Source organism: Talpa occidentalis, unplaced genomic scaffold (assembly GCF_014898055.3).
Source record: "Talpa occidentalis isolate TD23 unplaced genomic scaffold, MPIMG_talOcc4v2.1 talOcc4.8, whole genome shotgun sequence".
In the NCBI taxonomy this organism is placed as follows: domain Eukaryota; kingdom Metazoa; phylum Chordata; class Mammalia; order Eulipotyphla; family Talpidae; genus Talpa; species Talpa occidentalis.
The window spans coordinates 42,102,128-42,125,505 of NW_023605194.1; the positions used below are offsets into that span (position 1 = coordinate 42,102,128).

At 33.9% G+C, this 23,378-nt stretch overlaps 1 protein-coding gene across 1 annotated transcript in view; it reads right to left on the reverse strand.

The window, feature by feature from the left end:
• The window catches only part of MCU (mitochondrial calcium uniporter), a 133,581-nt gene that overhangs the window by 13,006 nt on the left and 97,197 nt on the right, over window positions 1–23,378 (reverse strand). Inside the window, exons 2-5 of the mRNA XM_054690574.1 lie at window positions 15,043–15,112; window positions 5,630–5,800; window positions 4,409–4,513; window positions 192–352 (exon numbers count right to left, since the gene is read on the reverse strand). Of these exons, the coding sequence (XP_054546549.1) occupies window positions 192–352; window positions 4,409–4,513; window positions 5,630–5,800; window positions 15,043–15,112 (507 nt within the window). The remainder of the gene's footprint in view (window positions 1–191; window positions 353–4,408; window positions 4,514–5,629; window positions 5,801–15,042; window positions 15,113–23,378) is intronic.

The window sequence follows — 23,378 nt, forward strand, 5'->3', positions numbered from 1 at the left end:
ATTTAGACTCTAAAATTCTAAGTACATTTTCAAGGCTCCAATCTTTTTTTGCTTTGATTGTAATTTTTTAAGTTAAGCCCTCAAACTTAGTGGACTAGTTTGATTAGTATACTCAATTACAGAAAACGTGGAGGAAAAATGCTATGACAAAAATAATGGTGAAGAGAAAAGTCTGAAATTTGAATATGCACCTTCTCCAGGGGCGCCAGTTGCTCTTTAAGATCCTCTAATCTCTCAATAAGTTCCCTTTCCTTGTTTAGCTGGTGCTGCTCAATGCACAGTGTGGTGTACAGTTGCTGCACCAGGGTCTTTACATCATTCAGTGTTGCTGCGTTTTCATGGCTTAAGAGGTCTGAAAGAAAAGGGTTACATTTTTTTAAATGCATGACTTAAATGAAGAGTTGCTATTTGTGGGTATATTAGACAGTAAGAAAAAAGACAAAAACAAGGCAGAGTCATCCACTTTAGGGACCCCACAGTCAGTGTTAAACTGGAAAGTAAATTCATATTTGGGCAACTTGAAAATTTTGAAGCACATATAACTGGCAAGGACACATCTAAAGAAAACAAAAGATCAGATAAACCAAACTAAAGAACTAACCCTTGAAAGTTGACTGTGGAATGGGGCACAGAGGACAGGGGGAGACAGAAGGAGAGGGATGAGAACAAAGAAGGGAGTCGAAAGGTCTATGTGGTAGAATCTGGATTCTTTAGTGGTAGGCACACAATGGCAACAATGCCTGAAGTTAGGGAGCCCTACACTTAACATCAGCATTGTTCAATATATACATACACATAGTGTGAGCTATTATGTAATTTAAATTTTCTGGTAACTATACGAAAAAATATAAAGAAAAAAATCTTGAAAACCTACATCCATCATCGTATTTTGGAAGTCAGAATGCTACAAATGAGGCTATAGTTAAAGTAAATATTAAGAAAAATAAAGCAATTAAGAAATAAGCAATTAAGAAATAAATCTTCATTTGGAGCAACATATTAAAACTAGTAGCGAGATTTAGACCTCACCTGATTATCATGCTTATGATAATGCTAATCTATAATTTATCTGTGATCTTACCATTTTAATCAGTGGTATTTTTTTCCTTTACTAACATGAAGAAAAAATATATATGTGCTTTCAAATTTGTAAATACAATATTTGTTTTTACAAGATTTGTGTTTGCTGTATTTTTGCCAGTGTTTTTTATCTGTTCATATTTCACAGGTGAGGGAAAGCATCCAATATTTGTTTTTCACCTTATGACTTATGTCACTTAATATAATCACATCAAGGTCTATCCATTTTGTTCCAAAAGCCACAATTTCATCTTTTTTTAAATAGTTATGTAATATTCCATTGAGTATATGTTTTTTTAATCATTTGTCTATTGCTAGGCACATAGGTTGGTTCCATGGCTTAGCAATTGTGGACAATGATGCTATATCAACTCTCCTCTAATACAATTTGTTGCCCTACTTTGAATTTTTTTATTCATTGAATTTCTGTAATAACAGCACTAAAGGACATCCTTGAAGAATATTTGATACACATGACTAATTCTGACTATGGTTTACTTTCATTTAGAAAAAGGCTGACCTTACTCTGTGTTGAACAAAATATCACATTTAAGGCTAAAGAGATTCTAAAACAAAAGTTTTATTTCTGGTGCTTTCTTTAAAAAATTCTTTGACAGGGCCTCCCCGGTGGCGCAAGGGGTTAAGATGCGACCTATGAAGCAATTCGCAGCCACTGCAGCACGAGTTCGATACCCGGGCCAGGAAGCAACCCACATGGCACAGCAGACTTCTCCTGACTCACCTGCTGCACCCCTCAGCAGTGTATTTCGGTCAATCTGCCTGTTCTGTTCCACTCTGTCTCTGGTGGATCCTCCCACAACCCAAGCCTCTGGCCTAAAAAAAAATTCTTTGACAGCTGATTTCAACTTATTTTTTTATTAAATCCTCAAAACATAATTTTTAAATTTCTGTAAACACATGCTACTCACAGAAGAGGATATTAAATAAAATAATTTAAACTTTTATTGTTTCATTCATTCTCATAACTTCATGCCCTACAGAGCATGATACTGAGGCCCAACACAAATAAATAAAAGTTGGTAAGGGGGAACCTATATGGGGACGATGATTATTAGGATAATGGTATTTTTATTTATACTATTGTATTTGCAAATATGAAAGCACATATATTTTTTCTTAATGTTAGTAAAGGAAAAAATACCACTGATTAAAATGGTAAGACCACAGATGAATTATAGATTAGCATTTTCATAAGCGTGATAATCAGGTGAGTTCTAAATCTCGCTACTAGTTTTTAACATGTTGCTCCAAATGAAGCATTTATGTTGCTTATTTCTTAATTGCATTATTTTTCTTAATGTTTACCTTACCTATAGCCTCATTTGTAGCATTCTGACTTCCAAAAATATGATGATGGGTGTTGGTTTCAAAATTTTTTTCTTTATAACTTTTATTTCTTTATTTTATTTTACTTTTTTATTTTTTAAACAATATTTGCTTCTCCCTACCCCATCAGGTTGAGTCCCTATAGAATTTCCTTCCCCAAGGCACCCGTGCACCATCACCACAGTTCCCTGCGCTCTTTATAACTTTTAAAATAGTTACTAGAAATTTTAAATTACATAAGTAGCTTGCACTATGTATGTGTATATATTGAACAGTGCTGATGTTAAATGTAGGACTCCCCACTTCAGGTACTGGTGCCATTGTGTGCCTAACACCAAAGAAAAAATTCTGATTACCAGAGGGAATGGGGGGCAGGAATGGGAGAAGGGAATAGGGAATATTGGCATGAGTGGTTGGTGGGGTTGAGTGGACCATATGCACATATGGAAGAATAACAATGTAATCCCAAAATTCAAATAATAAAGTAAATAAATTTTAAAAAAAGAATGTGGGAGTTAAGAAGAAAAACAAGTTAGCATAGCTAATACATAGCTAACAATCCCTGGTGTACATTGTTGAATTATTCTAACTTAATAAAATCTGAATCAGCAGATTCTCACTAACTTAAGGATAGTTTTTCCATTCTTACTCTATTTACTAGATTTTAACCTCCTTTTTTCAAAGCCAGTTCTGTCTTAACTAGCTTGAAGACAGAAGAGAATCAATGTTCCCATGTTAACTCATTATAGAAGACCCTCTGAGTAGAATGACCCTCTGAGTCAATGGGGTAAATGAACAGAGGTCTTCCCTTAGAGCATCTGCAAAGGAATGAGAATTCAGAGATTAATCACTTCTTCTTGGCTGGGAGATTAGGATCATTCAAAACTTCATGAAGGAGTTGATGTTGATTCTGATGTAAGGAAATAGGAGGTTAAAAAGCAAGGAGTGAGGTTACTTAGGTGGAGAAAAGGTGAGCAAACAGACACGGCAGAGAATGGGGCATAGTTCAGGACACAACAAAGGAATACAGGGTTAAAAGCAGGTAACTTGTCAAAGGGAAAGACAAAACTTTAAAAGGTAGATGTCGATCAGATTTTGGAAGCCTTCAATACTTGGGCTTTCACTCAAAACATTTCTACATTAAATACAATTGTCAAAGAAAAGAGAGGATGTCTGAGGAGCTGGTGGAGGGGGCAGTAATAAACGAAGGAGCCTTAACAATAGCATTGACAGAGATAATCATGGGTAAATTGAGAAAAGTGACCAAAAAAGACAATTCAAATGGTATTTTAGGGGGATAGTTAGCAACAGTACTGTGCAGATCCTGGGGTGAAAAGAAACATCAGTAATACTATTTAAAATTTTGATATTTCGTTCATTGTGGATTTTTGGTATTTACTTTGGCTTTAAAAAATAGTGCATAAAACATTACTTAACTTTTGATTAATGAGTTTTTGGGTACACTCTAAAATCTGCACCCTAGACAAGTACCTCACTTTTTTTTTTTTCAAAAGCATATCATGTCAGAAGTTCCTATGGACTATTATTACACAACTGACTTTTAGTCTGCTGACCTTGAGACACCAAAAGGGGGAAAAGTATAAATTCCCATTGCAAATGTTTAAAATTACAGGGAATTCTAAAGTTTGTATAAAGGTTCCCCTACAATTCAAGTAATTTGACTTTTAGCCTGTATATAGGGAAGGAACTTAAGTTATGGAGAACATTCATTTATGTGAAACCCAACAACAATATCATGTAATAAAGCATTCTGGTATTTAGGTAGAATCTAAGTTCTGGTTCAATATACTAATGAAGTGCCAGGTATTCAATCCACTCTTCAATTGAAATGAGTTGATCTGTATGTAAACCTTTCAGAGTTCTTTGAATATTATTTGTTTCTCAAGGTTATCCAGGGGAATATTTAGTTCTTTTTAATGCTCTTCGTACATTTTTCTGATCACATCAAGCTTTCTTTTACCTCTCTTTGGTGGTCGTACGTGATATGTTAAGTCATTAATGACCAGCTTAAAGTCATCAAGGAGGAGAAGGTCTATCCCTGTTGAGGCAGCAACTCGAACTCCATCTGTGAAAAATTTTAATGTGAAAATTGAAACTTGCATATGCCCATAATTATTCAAGAATGGTCACAAAAAAAGCAATCTTCAAAACAGATTTAAAAAATTATATCTGCTAAATTTCAGTTAACTTTTAGCCTCATCCCCAAGTCTATGTTAAACAAAGCTTATATTATCCAAGACACCTTGTTTTCATAGCCTTCAATTTGTGATTTAAGAATATGTTTTTTCTGGCAAAACTTTATGAACAAATGAAATAATTACATAGCTTACAGGTGTCAGTTGGAAATCTAGGGTCACTGGGAGAGTTGCATGGGTTTTATATTTGTCTAAAAAGGAAGTTGTGTGAGTGGGGAAAAAAACCCAATGTTTTCTAATACGGTACTTTTCCTTATAGTCACAAATCAGTTGCCAATAATTAAGTAGGGTAGGGTTAGCAAAGTACACCAAGCCTGTCTATTAATTATATTACTAGATGAGTTGAGGTTAAGTATATTTGAAATACTTAAAGCATAGAAAAATGATAAATTAACATGTTAAATCTAAATGAAGGGTAAATGGATACTTACTATACTAATCTATGTTTCTTAACATTTTTCAAGGTAAAAATGGGAGAAATATAAAGCACTTAAATGAAATGGATGTCAAATCAAATAGGGATTTCTTAGTGACTTACTTTATATATATATTTTTAATATATTCTTTTCAAATCACATACGTCTTTAGTTTGGTAAACTTTTATGTAAAAGACTTAAGAAGATCTTAAAAGAAGTCCTAATACTTAATATCTCTAGAGATAAAGATTCAATTAATGAAAAAACAATTCTATGCCTAAGGTAATGATAAAAGATCTGAATAATGAAACATGTGATTGAGTGTTCATTTTTGCCCACAGCATTATATGTGGTGTTTTTGAATGAGATTCTTTGTGTATGTACATTTGCTAAAATTGAACAATTATATTCTGAGAACCACTGGAAGAGAAATCACTTTCTCTCCTGACATTTGTGTAGCCAAAAAAAGCATTTTCTAAAGTTAAGCATATGGGCTTCTTCTGAAACAACATGTGTATAAGTGGATTGGGGGAAAGCAGAGAGGGGAATAAATAATAAGGTTAACTGTACCTGGAGAATAGATAGCAACTCTGTCAATTCCCCGATCCTCTTCTTGCAGTTGTCGTAAAAACACACCAACAGAGTCTGAGATAGGTTTGAGTGTGAATTGGCAGCGTTCACGCCGAGATGGTAGCCTCACAGATATCACAGGTAAACCATTCTGGTAGACCACTGTCACATCTGAATGAAAAAGACCCAATCATATAATTAAATTTCATTGCAAGTTAAAGCCACCTTATCACTATTTTTATAGTAATGGTGTCTATTGTTGTTGTTATTAAAATATTTTCAAAGAAAGTTTAGGTTATTAAGGGAAATATAATAAGTTATATAGCTGAAAGGATTTTATACAATGGTATGACATACAATTCCTTATCATTTTCCTCAATAGTCTTGATTTACAGAGCTTTAATCAAAAAAACATGTCAAAATAACTTTCAAAGAAATTTTCAAATAAATATTTTTTTAAATAAATTTTGAAGTAGTTTTTTTTTTTTTTTAAGCAAGCAAACAAACATCTAATCATAAGTTATACTGAAGAAGGAAAAACAGATTTTGGAGTCAAATCTGGAGTGAAATTTTGACTCTAAAACTTTGGGCATTTTATAAAACTTCTCTGAGTCTCACTTTGTCCACATATAATATGGGCTTAATCCCTAACTAGTAAGAGTTGCTGTGAGGAATAAATAAACCATTTAAATACTTAGCACATTGCTTGATACGTAAGCAATGTTTCTTTAATAGCTTTTAAAAAAAGAATCAACAAGTATATTCCATGAATTTTCTAAGGATTCACATATCTCAAAATTGAAGAGGAAATATATGTAGATTAATGTACTAGAGATTCTCAAGTAATCAAATTTTCCATAGTTGCAGTTATTTACTTATTATCTCTTTGCCTAATGCAACAATTTATAAGACCTATAATGCATAAAGAACTTCACACTAAATTCTTTTATGACTTAAATTTAAGAAGTAACTATTTTAAATGGACATCTGATGAATTTTAGCACAATAATCAAGATGAATAACATTTTCATTACCCCCAAAATTCCATCAGACCTCATCCCAACTCCATTGAACCTCATCCCTCATCCCACTGAACCACTGATTTGACTGTGATTATAATATAACCACAGATTATATTTTTTTCCTAGAATTTATATAACTGAAATCATATAGCAATACTCTTCTGTGTTGGTTTCTTTCTCTCCGCAAAATGATTTTTAGATTCATCCACATTGTTGTATTTATTAGTTCATTCATTTTTATTGCTACGTAGTATTTCCCTGTATGACTATACCATAATTCAGCTGATGATTGCTACTTAGATTTTTTTGCGTCTTTGGCTATTATGAATAAAGGTTTTATCATTATTCATTTACAAGTCTTTGTATGGACATATGCCTTTTGATATACCTTTCCTCCTTTTATTTTTAACCTATCCATGTTTTTATATTTAAAGTGGGCTTCTTATAAACAGCATATAATTGGTTTCGTTATTTTCTCCAATGTGTCAATCTGTACCTTTTAATTCAAATATGTACTCTATTGTTTGCTTTTAATACATTTTAAAAGTACTTATGTGTAAATCTACCATTTTGTAACTTACTTTCCCAACCTAACTGTTCTTTCTTCTACTTTTTCCCTCTATTTTGGCCATCTTTTAGATTAACAGAATATCTTTTATGATTACATTTAATCTCTACATTATTTTAAATCTCTTATTATCATTCCTTTCATTTATAGGGGTTATTCTATAGGAGGTTTGTCTAATCTTCATTGTAAAGGGCTAGATATTAAATAGTTTAGTCTTTGTGGGGCATAAGATAGCTATTGCAAACATAGATCCTGCACTGTGGTGCAAAACAACCATAGGTCATACATGAAAAAGTAGTCAGTGTTGTACTCCAACCATACTGTTTGTTGTTACAGTAAGTAGCAGGCTGGTTGGGTCTGCTGAACCCTGCTTTTACAATATGTATCTTTAATTTATTGCAGTTAACCTTAATATCATATCACTTTAGGTATAGTGAAGAGAAAATAATAGTACAATCCCATTCCCTCTGTGTTGTGCTATCATTCTCATACATTTTATATCTATGTGTTATAAACCACACAATACATTTATTCTTGTTATTGATTAGACAACAGATTAGAATTTAAAGAAATTTTAAAATGAGAAAAATATTTTACACTTACACACACATTTACCCTCTAGTGTTCCTCATTCCTTTAGAATAAATCTGAATTTTCATTTGGTGTCATTTTCCAATTGCTTCAAGAGTTTCCTTTAAACATTTATTATTATACAAATGTACTGACTTTAACAGTAGTCATCCTTTGGTAAGTCTGAGAAAGTCTTTATTTCAACTTCATTTTTGAAAGACTTTTGTTTTGTAAAAAATTTGAGGTTGACAAATTTCACCTCTTTCAGCATTCTAAAAAACTTATGTCTTCTGATTTGTATATAATATGCTAAGTTTGTATATATGATAAGTATACACCACACATTTACTACACACAGACACACACACACACACACACACACACCCAGCTGTATACCTAGCAAAGTTTCTTACCTTTTTTTACCTAGAAGTTTCTTATTTTTGTTTCTTTGTGTATAACATCTCTTTTTCCCTCTGGCTGCTTTTAATATTTTTTATTTACATTCGTTTTAAACAACTTCATTATAAAGTTCTTTTTATAGTCTTCTTTTTAACTCCACCTATGCCACTATTCATTTCAAACAGCAAATTTTTCTTCTTCAAGGGTCATTCTTATCGTCGCATGTATCAGAATTTCTTTCTCTTGTAAGGCTATACGTATAGAACACATTTTGTTTATCCTTTCATCAATTGATGAACAATGGGTTGACTTCAACTTTTGGCTACTGCAAATAATGTTGCTATGACCATTGGTGTACAGATATCTGAATCCCTGCTTTTAATTCTTTTGGTTTTATATTTAAAAGTAGATTTGCTGAACCATCCTTGCCAATACTTTTTTCCCACTTCTTTAATAGTAGTCATCCTAATGGGTAAGAAGTGGTATCTTGTGGTTTTGACAAATACTATGGAGTATCCTTTTATGTATTTACTGGCCTTTTATTTATCTTTGTTGGAGAAATGCCTATTAAAGTCACTTATCCATTTTTGTTATATATATATAAATATATATACATATATCCTCCACCAAACTACCCATGTCCATACCCTATTTGCCTCCCTCCACCATTCCCTTCACTCTTTCCCCTAAATATTATCTTCTTTTTTCTGAGACCATCCAAAATCTTTCTTTTTTTTTAAGATTTATTTATTTATGCATACAAGAGCTGGGGTGTAGGCCAGAGGTGCAGGGGCATGAGAGGCTTCACCAGAGACAGTGGGAGAACAGGCAAATTGACTGAAATACACTGCTGAGGGGAGTAGCAGGCGAGACAGAAGAGGTCTGCTGTGCCATGTGGGTTTGTTTCCTGACTGGGGATTGAACTCGTACTGCAGTGGCTATGGATAGCTTCATAGGGCTGAGACTTAACCCTCTATGCCACCAGGGAGGCCCCGTGTTTCACTTTTTGACTGCTTTCACTCAACATAATCACCTCAAGATCTATCCATTTTGGCCCAAGTGCCACCATTTCATCTTTCTTCACAACTGTATAATATTCCAATGACTGCATACTTCAGTTTATCCATTCATGTGTTGCAGGGCATTTGGGTTTAAGTGCTACTACATGCATAGGTGTAGATAGATCTTTTTATATTAGATTTTTCATGTTATTTGGATAAATAATAGCAAGATTGTTGGGTCAAAGAGAATTTGCATTTTTATTTTCTTGAGGTATCACTATACCTTTTTACACAGGGGTTATACCAGCTTGCCTAACAATCTTTGATTGGAGATTAGGTATGAATTTTACATTGTCGAGTGCTGGTTCTTATATAGTAAAGATACCTGCATATTAGTTTGAATCTTTCAAATCTTCAAAAATGATTTTTATACCAAGTCTAGAAAATTCTTCACCTAGGATCAGTTTGGGTGTACTTCTAAAGCATGGTTTTTGAAGAAGTTTCTACTAACTATTCATATTTAGTAATCTTTCTCCTCTATGGATGGAGGAAAGTCAAATGATCTGGTCTTGTTTGATACTGAGATTTAAGATACCACTATTTATTTTACAGCTCCTGGCAATTGCTATATTCTTTGAAGATGTCCTAGCCTGGTCTTAAGGTTTAGAATTAAATTCTCAGACTGTGAGCTGAGTTATAAGGTTTAACTCATTTATTTCTCTTCCCTCAAAAATCACAGTACTGTCCTGTCCAATGTCTAAGAACAGTAGTTTCATATATTATGGCTGGCATTCTAGTTGGTGACAAGGCAGCAATTCCCATACCAATTAATCCTTCATGGATATACAATATAAATTTTTACATAAAAAAGAAGCAAAGTCAGAAATCTCTATTTACTTATTCCTTCCAAAAAGGTAGTCTATGTTTCCTAAGGAGAGGCCAAAAATTATAATATGAACTTAATACATACAATGCATTACCCATTTGAAATAGCTGATATTTGAAAATTTTTATCATTTTTCCTTATTTCTAAAAAAATCCTTAGCAAACCTATGTTTCCTTAAAGTCAGAGGCATTAACATGAATGTTCCTATTTTTTCTATACACACTAATGTCAACGGGCAATAAAATTAGGTGATTAAGTTGTTTGTGGTAGACCCCTACACTACCCTTTTCTAACTTTGAAAAATTATTCAAGCACAGCTTTCAAGAAGTAGTGAAAACCGAATTTAAATAAAAGATAGGAGTTTGCGAACCCTAAATATAAAAATTATGGAAGATTTCACTAAATCCTCACAAGTAAGTACTTGGGGGTTGGTTTCAAAATACGACAAAGTCAAAAGAAAATCAAGATCTTTCTTACCCATTTAACTTTTCCTTTACACATCATGAAGCCTTTCAAAGGAATGAAATATGAAAGCTTTTAGAAACTCTGCATGGAATAGCACACTTCAGAACTGGCAAACCTTTATTATAATATTGCTATTGAAATAAATTCCCAGTTCTCCATCTTTCCCATACACTAGATTGTAATGTAAATGTTAGATTTATTGGTTTGCAAGCAAAGAAGACCCATTACCAAAATTCTTCAGCTTTAACATTATATAAAATTTCTACTGGTTGCAGTAAAGTCACAATGGGCATTTATAAGCTAATGACAGTTGTCAGCTACTATTCTCTAGAGATAAATATAATTTTTAAGTGTAAATTGCATCAAGAAGCTCTTTGGATGGTTTTTAACATCTTTTGCTTTGAGCAGGCTCTCAATAAAATAATCTATATTCTGCAGCATTGTGTTGAAAGAAACTTAAGAAATTATGGGACATCCAATATGAATACTGAGAGACAAAACACAACAGATTTAAGTGTTAAAACAAAAGGTAGGGACTTTTCCAGACCAAGAAGAGAAATGCAAGTACAATAGATAACTGGGGGTGAGGAAGGAAAATTTTTTAAAAGTCTTTGAGGCATCAAGTAGGCAAAAAATAATAAAGTACAAATCTTTTACTTAGCGAATTCTTAAAAAATTGCTTATAAAAATTCATAGTAGTTGGCGCAGTGGGTTGAGCACAGTGCTTTGAGTACAGCGCTGTGAAGCTGTCCGCAGCCTCTGCAGCGCGGGTTCAATTCCCGGCTGGCCAGGGAGGTTCCCACATTGGCGCGTCAGACCTCTCCTGGCTCGCCCGCTGCTCCCCTCAGCAGTGCTTTTAGTCTGCCTGCCTGTTTTGCTTCCCACTCTGTCTCTGGTGAATCCTCTCACCCTCCCATGCCTCTGGCCTGTACCCCAGCTATTGTATAAAGAAAAAATAAATCTTAAAAAAAAATTATAGTAGGAAATTTGGTAGGTGTTTAAAATAATGGATAAGATCTCTAAAAATATCATCTTATGAACATGATTGTATTTCTTTTTTTTTTTTTTAATAGAGGCATGTTTTTATTTATTTATTTGTTTGTTTGTTTTGTTTATACATGCACTGGGTACAGTCAGAAGCGCGGGAGGGCGAGAGAATTCACCAGAGCCAGAGCGGGGAGCAGAGCAGGCAGAAGGACCGAAGTACACTGCTGAGGGGAGCAGCGGGCGGCAGGAGAGGTCTGCGCACCATGTGGGACCCTCCTCCGGTGGCCGGGGAGCAGCCGGGGATCGAACCGCTGCGCTGCAGAGGTCGCCGGCAGCTTCGCAACCCAACGCTCAACCGCTGCGCCACCGGGGAGGCCCCATGATTGTATTTCTTAAGGACTCATTATGAAAGGTAACTAGTACAAAAAGGAAACATATATATATATATATGTTTACATATATATATATACAATATATATATATATGTTTACATATATATATATACACACACATATATATACACACATACATATATATATATATATATACACACATATATATATACACACATACATACATATATGGTGCTTTCTCAGAGCTACTTAAAGCTGAACTTTATGTGATTAATGATTCCAGTGGCTTATCATCTTGCCATGGTGTATTTCTTTTCTTCCCCTTTTCTGTGTGATGGGAAAATATCTTCTCCCAGTCTCTAGGTTGCTGTTTTGTTTCTGTGATGGTTTCTTTAGACGTACAAAAGCATTTTACTTTAATATAGTCCCATTTAATTATTTTTGCTTTTGTTTCCCTTGCCATTGGGTTTGTGACCCCAAATACACATTTTTGTGGTTAATGTCCTGTAGTGTATCCCCTATATTTTAAGTATTTTATGTTTTCAGGTCATATATCTAAATCTTTAATCAATCTTGAATTAATTTTTGTGTATGGGGATAAGTATGGATCTAGTTTCATTGTTTTGCATGTAGCTATGTATGTTTCCCAACACCATCTGTTAAAGAAGCTTTCTTTTCACCGCTGTATGCTTATGGCTCCTTTGTCAAAGATTAGCCATCCATATTTAAATGGGTTTATTTCTGGACTCTCTATTTTATTCCATTGGTCTGTGTTTCTATTTTTGTTCTAACACCATGTTGCTGTGTAGTATAGTTTAAAGGCAGGAAATAGAATATCTATTAGAATATCTCTATTTTTCTTCTTTTCTCTCTGGATACTTTGACTATATGGGGTCTTTTGTGGCACTATACAAATGCAAATGGCCAACATCATTTATAATTAGGAAACTGCAAATCAAAACCACAATAAGATATCATCTCACACCAGTAAGAACCGCCCATATTAAAAATTCTGGCAACAACAAACGCTGGTGAAGATGGGAAGAAAAAGGAACCCTCTTACACTGCTGGTGGGAATGCAAAATGGTCCAGCCACTATGGAAAAATGTGTGGACATTCCTCAAATTACAAAAATGGATTCACCATATCACCTAGCAATTCCACTCCTAGGAATATACACAAAAGACACAAAAACATTAATTCAAAAGGAAACCTGCACTCCTATGTTTGTTGCAGCATTATTCACAATAGCTAAGATATGAAAACAACCTAAGAGCCCAAAACCGGATGAATGGCTCAAGAAGAATATATACAATGGAGTACTGTTCAGCAATTAAAAAAGATGAACTCATGCTCATGCCATTTGCAGCAACATGGATGGAGTTAGAAGAGACTATGCTCGGTAAAATAAGTCATAAGGGAAAAGAAAAATATCAGATGGTTTCACTCATAGTAGGAATACAGGGAGAGAGAAAGATGGTCCCCCAAGAAAGAAAACTTGCAGGCAAACTGAAGACCTAAGACATACAGCAGGGGAGGGGGAGGGAGAGTGGTTAAAACAGGGGAGGGAAGAGCACAAGAGACTATGAAGATATTTCATGGGTGATGAGAAATTTATGGGGATTTATTCATGACTTGCAAAAAATGAATAACAATGTAAGAAAAATAAATAATTTTTTGAAAAATTGAAAAATTAAATAAAATGGTCCTGAATATCTAATGCACAAAAATGTGAGCTAATAAAGAATTGCTATTCATTTAAACAACTAAGTATTGATATAATTTGCTATATAGTGTTAAAAAGAAAATGACAGTCCCCAAATAGAGACAGTTGTGTTAAGCTCACCATGATTCAATATCTAGCGTCAGCATGGTTTCAACCACCCCCAGGAATGTATTCTTAACTGGTCAGTAAGGAATTTCCTGGGCAGCACCAATGAAGTAACTTTCCATTCCCCAAGGAAGGATACTCTCTATATAACTTACTAAATATATATGGATATACACTGACACTGAATACATAGCAACTGCATACATATTGGCTAAGAGCAACAAAACCTAACTGTCTCCTCAGTTGTAACAAAGTGCTCCTTGGCATTGCCTTTTAATTAATGTATTGATATTACTTTATCAGTTTGCTATATTTCTAAGAGAGGAAAAAGAAAGCTAGGTTTTTCCTTGTTTTCACTGTGGTTATTTTTTCAACCTTTCCATATTACAAATGGATAATCAGAAACAAATATTTCCTGCAAGTTTAAAAGAGTTAGCAAATACAAGCATCTCTATAAAGTCAGATAATTAAACAGCTTTGCGGGGAGGGGAGTCTTATATAATACTGTAAATATCTAGTGTTAAATAAATGGTTTCCTAGGGCTTTTATAATTCATTTGGGGTTTTTTCATTTTCAAGAGTCCTTATAAATTTGCACGATGCTCTTTTGAAGACACTACATATGAATTAATGTTTATAAGGTTGAAATTAGTTCTCTCAAACTAAACTTTACACAAAAGAATATTTGTGAACTCCAAGCAAATGATCTAAAGTGTATATGTGCAATACTGACAAGAATTATAAATATATCTCCTCTACTACTATAAAAACTAAAATTTAGATACCATTGCCAGTTGGCAACATCTCATACATTTACAAAGACTAGATATAGTTCCCAAGTGGCTGTTCATCTTTTCCCATATCAAAAAAGAGTTTTATAGTCCTGAGTCTATGGGAAGAAAAAAAACAAGAGCAGGAGGTCTCAGACTTTGAATTGCTTCTAAGATTGAGTGGCATGAAGGAGCTGGAGTGTTTGATTATTATCCATAATATGAAGACCCAAGGACTAGGAAATACCAAAGATAGTGTCTCTATGGCTTTCATAGTAAATATGTCCCTAGTTTTCAAACATAAGTGAAAATAATATTCCATGGTCTATGAAAATTTGAGGGGTCTATTAGTTTTTTTCACTGATATGTCCTCTAATTTCACTAAATCCTCATTCAAATTTTATTTCTCTTCTTTAGCCTTCCATTCTTTCTCTAAGTCCATCTTAAGTGAAAGAGTATGGTATATAAATTTATATGCTGGTTAGAGAATGGGAAACACTGAATTAAGGTAGGGGGTGGAGGGAAGCTCATAATAGATATTACTGGATTTGCTAAAACTCACCATCAGAGGGCACAACAGTGCTGCAATAAACAACTCCCAAATTCTGCCAAGAAGACAGCCTCTGGTGCACCTAGAAAGTACAAAAATAACACATCTACTGTCAGAACAGAGCAACAAATGTTATGTGCATATATATGTATATAATAATGTTTTTGATTACTTAACATTTGTAGAAAAGTTTAAAATTACAAATAAAAGAAAATAAAAGCCTCACAGACTCCCACTATCCTAAGATAATGGTGATTAAGCATTTTGGTTTGTGTTTAAGATTTCATACAAACACATTTACATACGCACATATCAAACAGATTCTTTTCATCATTTAATATTAGCTTACAGTGCCACTAAATCTAAACTAAACTTTTCTGTTTCTTCCTCCTGCTGGTTTTCAGACCTGCACATCCTCTATACATCTTTTACTAGGTATAAGACAGTTACTAAGCAGTTGTATCAAAAATTTACTCTTTTCTGGTCTTTATTTTCACTTCCTCTTGTCTCTGTTTTCAACTTCATACCAGATTTCATGAGTTCAAATCACTGCCTCTTCTGATTGTTAGAAGGAAATAACTCAAACTGGTATTTGCTTTTATTAATTTCTCAGAAAGTCATTGTAGATGTAGGCCTGGAATTTAGGTTCTTACAATTAAATTTCAGAGAGAATACTGACATGTTTCTGACTGGCCAAACTTATTTTACTTGCCCCCAGAAAGCATTTAAAAAAAGAAGGATGGTAGTAACTTAAAAAAAAAAAATCTATGTATTAGCCTCAGAGCTATGTATTAGCCTCAGAGCTATGTATTATACACCAGGACCTGAATTTGCATTTTGCTGTATCATTGATGATTAAAAAAAAAAAATCTTAACCCATGTAGTTAAACTAAACCAAGTATATGATTTTGTTATATGTTATTTTGCTTAGTCATGGTTTCCAAAAACATATTGCTAACATTAAGTGAGGACTTACTATATCCCACTCCATTAACCCTAAGAAAAATCACTTAAGACTCTACTATAATGTATACCTTAACACAACTATGATATGCAACAGACTTTAGATCCCTTCTATGAATATCATTAATCACCATCCTTTTTTTTTCCCCCAGAGTGTTTTTTTTTTTTTTCCTTTTAACTTAAGTAACATTGCTTTGCATTATAACATTATATACCTGTCAGGTGTATGACATTGAAAATCCACATGTGCATATACTACATTAAGCTCACCACTGAGTTCAATTCTATCCTTCCCCACACAAATTTCCACCTCCTTTCTAACTCGAGAGTACATAGAAATCTGAGTGCGGCTGACAATGATTAAAAAATGGAAATAATCACTTAAAATTACTTGAGGCTTACTTTGTAACTGATCATGACACAGTAATGTGTTTTGACACCGTTGAGAATCTTTAATATATACAATGCCTTTACTATGAACTGTCAATTTCAGACTATAATTTTTTTTTAAACTTGAAAACAATCATACTCAGAGATCCAGGGATGCTCTTGTTTAAAGATGGGTGTGCTGGGAAATCCTACAATCTCAATGTTCTGCTTGAGCCCATAAGGGGACCCAAAAAATCCTCGGGTTCCATGAAATAGTTTGAAAACTAATGCTGGAAGGCAAAGAAAGATTAGACCTATTCCTTATTCTACAAATGAGAAAGCTGAAACTCACAGAAGGAAAGTAACTTGCTAAGCGTTACATATTAGAATCAGGATTAGTCTGGTCTCAATATTGCTCTCCATCTTCTGTGCAAAAGGGGCTATCTTATTTCTTTTGAATAAGTAAAGAAAATATATAAGTCAAAAGTACCAAAATTAAGTAAAATAACAAGTCTTTTCCACTTAATATTGATCTTCCAATAATATAATATTGATTATATTATTATTATCCCAGAGGCCCAGATACTCAGTTTTCTCCAGAGATAACTGGTTAAATCCAGGTATCCCATGAAGGACAAAGCTGGCATATATATATGAAGTATATATATATATATATATATATATATATATATATATATATATATAAGCTTGTGACTCTATGCATGTATTTGTGGAATTTTTTTAAAATATAAGTGAGTAACATGCTATAGTCCCTCTGTTCATGCAGTTTTTCTTTTCCTTAACTCATTGTTTTTGGTGACTAAATGGAATTACATTTACATTGGTTACATAAATTTTGTGACACAGTTTTACAACTGTTTATTGATTATATTATTATTATTATGCATGATACTAGAGTGAACATCTTGCATGTGAGCACAGATGTCTGAGAATAAAACACTTCAAGAGAGAGTTAAGGTAAAAGCTATTGTCAAATTGCTCTTGCTGGCGGTCATACAAATTCACATAGCCAACAAGAACACTCTTAGTCACTAGATGAGTATTTGATAACAAATGTCCTCCTAAACAATGTATCATTAAGCTTTTTGACCTGCCAATATCTTAGGTAAATAGTATTTTATCATAGTTGTAATATGCATTTTTTGCATTAAAAGTGAGAATAAAAATATATTTATCTGTTTAAGTGTTAGTTTTGCTTTTCTAGGAAAAGAATATTCATATCCTTTGTGATAATTTTCAATTTATTTATTGATCTTTGAATATTATTTTGTAGAACTTCCTGAAATATTAAGAAAATTAGCCCTTTATCAACAAAATACTGGAATTTTTTTTTACTTTGTTTATGGTATTTTTGTAGGCATTCAATTTTTGTTCTATGTCAAGTTTATCACTGATAAATTCTCCTTGAGGTTTAAGGGGCCTGCATCATGTATATTAATGGCATTCTCTACTTTGAGAATATTATATAATTTTTCCATGGCTTCTTCTAGTTTAGTTTTTCAGTTTAAAAAATTTTTTTTTAAGATTATTTATACAAGCACTGGGATACAGGTCATAGGCACGGGAGGGTGAGCGAATTCACCAGAGACAGAGCAGGGAGCAGAAGAGGCAGAAAGACCTAAGTACACTGCTGAGGGGAGCAGTGGGTGAGACAGGAGAGGTCTGCCTCACCATGTGGGAATCCCTGGCTGGCCGGGAATCGAACTGGCACTGCAGAGGCTGTGGACAGCTCCACAGCACTGTGCTCAAACCACTGCGCCACTGGGGAGGCCCCAGTTTTAAATTTTCGATTCACTAAGAATTAATCTTAGTGAATTAATTCTTTAAAGTTAAGAAGCAGAAATCCAATGAATACCCTTCTAATGATAATATAGCTGTTCCGTATATCAATAATTAACTTTTCCCTCTTATTTGAAATGCTACCTTTACAATTTTCTATATACCTATATGAATTTGAATTTTTTAAACTTTTATTCAGCTCAAATGATGTTTGCTCATGTCTGAGGAACTACATTGTTTCTAACATTCTAGCTTTCCATTTTAGCATCTGGACGTGTGGGCTAATTTCCTTTATTACTCTCCTTTAACATTTTTCCTGGCTATTTTTTTTTTTTTTTTGCTTATTTGTTTCTCCATATAAACATTAGAGTCTTTCATCTACACACATACACACACACACACACACACACACACCTGTTAGTTTCAAAAACAAAATACACCATGGTTACAAGCATAGAATCTGTAATCATTCTGTCTGTGTTCGGATTCTGATGCAGTAATGTACTCTAACTGCAACCTTGTGCAAGTTTATTAGCCTCCTTGTGCCTTGGATTCTTCACTGAAAAATGGACAAAGACTAATACAAATACCTACCATATAAAGTTGCTGAGAGGACTAAATGAGTAGTACTTAGAACAGAACATGGCATAGAATGGGCGCTCAGTAAATGTTATCTAGATTTTTGTTTGTTTTGAAATTGAGATGACATTAATTCCTTTTTTCCTAATATGATGCTTTTTAAAATCTTAATTAGAAATCAAAATGCTCCTTGAGCATATTCCCTATTCATTTCTTTTTTCATTAATTTAAAAATTATTTTTACATTGTTGTTCATAATTTTACAGTATTTGATTTCTCCCCTCAGATGCAGTCCCTGTAAATATTCCACCACCACATCACCTATGAACCATAATGTGATGCTTTTTGTACTGTCTTCTCTAATATTAAGATCATGACCCCTGTATTATTTTGAGTTTGCACATGATTGTTCTTTGATTTTGGGATCCTTCCTGAGTTTCTTCATGACCTGAAACTCTTTCAATAAGTTTATTGTGTTTAAATTTATTAAAATGGAAGTTTACTGTATTTATTTTTATTAATATAACTTATATCTCCTTTTAGTTATCAAATATTATGTTATAAAAACTTTATGCAGTTTTTATTGCTGCTCTTTTAAAAAACAGTTACCAAATGATCTGTTTTTAGTTATCCATGTCTTTTTCTGATAATATGGAAGGCTTAATATTTTGTTCTAGTAGTTATTTCTTGGTAAAAGTCAAAGTCCTTTTTTTTTTAAGATTTATTTATTTATACAAGAACTGGGGCACAGGCCAGATACGCGGGAGGCGGGAAGGTGAGAGGATTCACCAGAGACAGAGTGGGGAACAGAACAGGCAGACTGACGAAATACACTACTGAGGGGAGAAGCTGGCGTGACAGGAGAGATCTGCCGCACCATGTGTGATCTTTGCCGGCCAGCCGGCATATAACCAGCACTGCAGAGGCTGTGGAAGTTTCAAAGCGCTGCACTCAACTACCTGCGCCACCAGGGGAGGCCCAAAAGTCAAAGTCCTTTTAACTTCCTTTGAGGCAATATTATCAAATGCTCTATTATCTCTCTGACTTTATCTCCTATGACTCTCCCTTTCAATCACTCTGCTTTAGGCCCCCCAGACTCTTTTCCCCGATTCTTGATTGCAATACTCTTCCTTCAAGATCTTTACAATAGTTAATTACCTCAGCTTAGAATACCATTTCTCCAGGGCCTCCCTGGTGGTGCAGGGGTTAAGCACTGCACTATGAAGCAATCAACAGCCTCTGCAGCACAAGTTCGATCCCCAGCCGGCCAGGGAGAAACCCACATGGTGAGGCACACTAGCCCGCTGCTCCCCTCAGCAGTGTATTTCAGTCAATCTGCATTTTCTGTTCCCTACTCTGTCTCTGGCGGATCCTCTCACCCCCCGCATCTCTGGCCTGTATTCCAGCTCTTGTAGGCATAGATAGATCTTAAAAAAAAAAAAAAAAAAAGAAAGAATACCATTTCTCCAGATGATTACTGAGTACAGATCATTTCCTTCAGATCTTTACTCAAATTTCACTTTCTGGGTGAGGTCTATTCTGGCCACCAATTAAAAATGGTAATACCATCAATTGCAACTCCTGATACCCACACACACACACACACACACACACCTGACACACGTGTGTATACATATATATGTGGTTTTTATCAAATTGAGATAGCATGAGTGATGACGAACTTAACATGCTATAATTTTTTCTCTCCTTTACCATCCAGTTTGGTCTATTGTATTATTTCTCTCAGTCTCAGTCTCAGTCTTTTTCTCTCTCTCTCTGCATACCTCTTACCTTACTCCATTTTCATACTACTCTTACTGGAATTATTGGTTTTAAAGGATATTTTGACAGGTTGTTGAAAAACATGTGGTTTATATTACTTTACATCATTTCTGTCCCTCATCCTTCCAACTTTTGTTAGTTAGATCATTACTGTACCATAAAGATTTTACGCATTCATATTCTGCTTTGTAAAACTTAATCTCTCCATTTGTTTTAGTCTTAATTTTAAAGATCAATGAACTCTACTCTCACTTCCAATACCTGAACTGTAGGTTCTCCTTTCATTTCTTGGTTGACTTAATATCTTGTGATAGTAGGATTCATGAGAGCTAAATTCCCTGAAACTTGGCATGTTAAAAATGTGTGTTTGCTTTTATATTGAATCCAATTTGGATTGGTACAACAACCCTAAATTAATCTTTCCCAGAGGACTTCATAAGTAAAGTGCTAATATTGAGTGATGCTTTGGAAAAGCCTGGTCTCGCTTTGTTGGGGATATGCAACCACAGGTGACACTTAGGGTCCACTCACACACTTACATGATCTTCACTGAATCAGGGAGCCTTTCCTCACATATTGTGTTTTAGGATTACAAAAATCTCTTGTATTTCTGTTTCTTATTCTCCTTCCTATTCTAAGATGATTCAAGAGAAGAGAGATACTGCTCCCTTTACTAGGCTATTATTTATGTAGTAACCTTTCACTGTGAACATTTGCAGCACAGATAAAAACAGTGCAATCAACTTCTTCCATATGCCCATCACTTGTTTTTATATATACTAATACTTTTTAACTTTGGTTCATATATCCACTCAATTTTCTCCCAAAGCGCACCATAAATGACATTCCAACAACCATATCATATTTTTTTACCTGAAAATATTTTAGTACACATCTACAAGGCCATTTTAAAACAGGAAGTCTTCTGTCCTTAATGATTTTACAAATTACCCTCAACATAAATAAAAGATGCTTTTGTGGGGATAGAAAATTGCATAAATACAAAGTTGCTTATGAAAAGAGAGAACATTAGTTAGGTATAGTATTCTCACAAATTCACCCTTCTTATTTATTGAGAACCCCAGTATAAGCAACTAGGACTTGTGAGGAGGTGGCCTGACATAATACAAAAAAAAAAATTCAGTGAGAATTTGAAAACTAGATTCTAGTCTTATTTCTAGTCATAAGACCTTAAATCTTAGTTCTTCTTATCTATAAATTAAGTGAGTTATACAACATACATTGTAAGATCCTCCCAACTCTGAAAGTCTATGAATTTACATAAAATAAATACCAATATATTCTTTGTTGAGACAACATAAGACGGAATAAGTAGCCAAGGGAAAAAAGTTCAACTATATGTGATATCTAAAAAACTGCATTAATGTAGGATTACATTGGGGCCTTATCTATCAATTACTTTATTTTGGTTTGAAAACCTACCTCTAGCTTTCATTTTTACACTTGGTTTCTGTAAGATGCATAGTGGTGAATAACTTAGAAGTAGGTGGCTGCTATTAATAATTCCCCTTACTGCTTCCTTTGTTCTTGGATGCTGATGAAACACAGGTAACAGAGAGGATTAAGGAAAAAGTAAACTTGGATTTTGCATTTTGTATAAATGCAGGAGAATACTATTGTTCTTAGGAAAAACATGGCTGAAGCATTTAGAAGTATGCGATTATGATGTTTGACACGATATCAAATGAATCAGGAAATAATGAAGAAGAATATGCATTGTACATATATACATGTTTGTGGAAAGAGAAATAAGTATGGCAAAATTTAATAACCAGGAGACCTAGGTTATAGGTATAGACTGATCATTGGATTGTTTTTGCAATTTTTTTGTAGGTTTGAAATTTTTTCCCCATAAAAAGTTGAGACAGAAAAATAAGTAACATAAGTATTTATTGACTCTAAAATTCCCTGTTGTATACACCCTGTTGCATACATTTATTTTTCTGTAAACTATGCATCAGAAAAGCTAGGATAGAAGGAAAAAAATCAGAACAAAGAAGATTCTCGTCACTTACGCTCCCATGTTGCTTCCTTACTGTGTCTTTTATTTAAAATTTTTTCTTAAAAGATAAAAGGAGGGAAGGAAGAAGGGGTGGGAAGTTGCCTCACATCTTTCTTGTATTAATGAAATAAACAATTTCAGACCAAAAGTAAGCCTTGTGTGATTTTCATTTTGCTCTGGTTTCAGCTAATAATTTAAAAGGCTATAGTTGCCACTCACAAATATAAATAACTACAGGCCTTTTTTATTTCCCTGCAATGAGAGGGACACAACAGCTGCTATAAAAATTACTCTCCATCCTCCCATGTGTTGGGTAAGTGTAACAGACTTTTATCATGTGAAGCCAAAAAACATAAAAAGAATAGCAAAGTAGCTGGGTATGTCTCAGAATTCCTTCCCCATTTAAGTTATTTCACTTAATTAAAAACAAAATAAACATGCTGCCTGCATTTCCAACATAACTGTGCTGCTTAACTTTAAATCTCCATCCAGAATATAAGTAATAGATCAATTACTATCTGACTGATAGTGTTCCTTCAGTCTTTCCTGACTACCCAACAGGAAAACCAAAAAAACAACAAATCTGCCTTCAATTAACCAGAGATTTTAAATCATTAATTGGTCTTACTTATCTTTAACTTATCTTTAATAATCTGGCCTCATAAAAATACACAGATTTGGATAACTTTTCATCCTTTTATCTACCTTCAGTGAGGAGATATATTTTAATTTGCTTGAGCTTTAAAAATATCTTTAACAAAGTCATTCCAGGGTGTAATTTCAGATAATGAACCACCATTTAAAATTAATACAAAAGAATAACAATGATTAA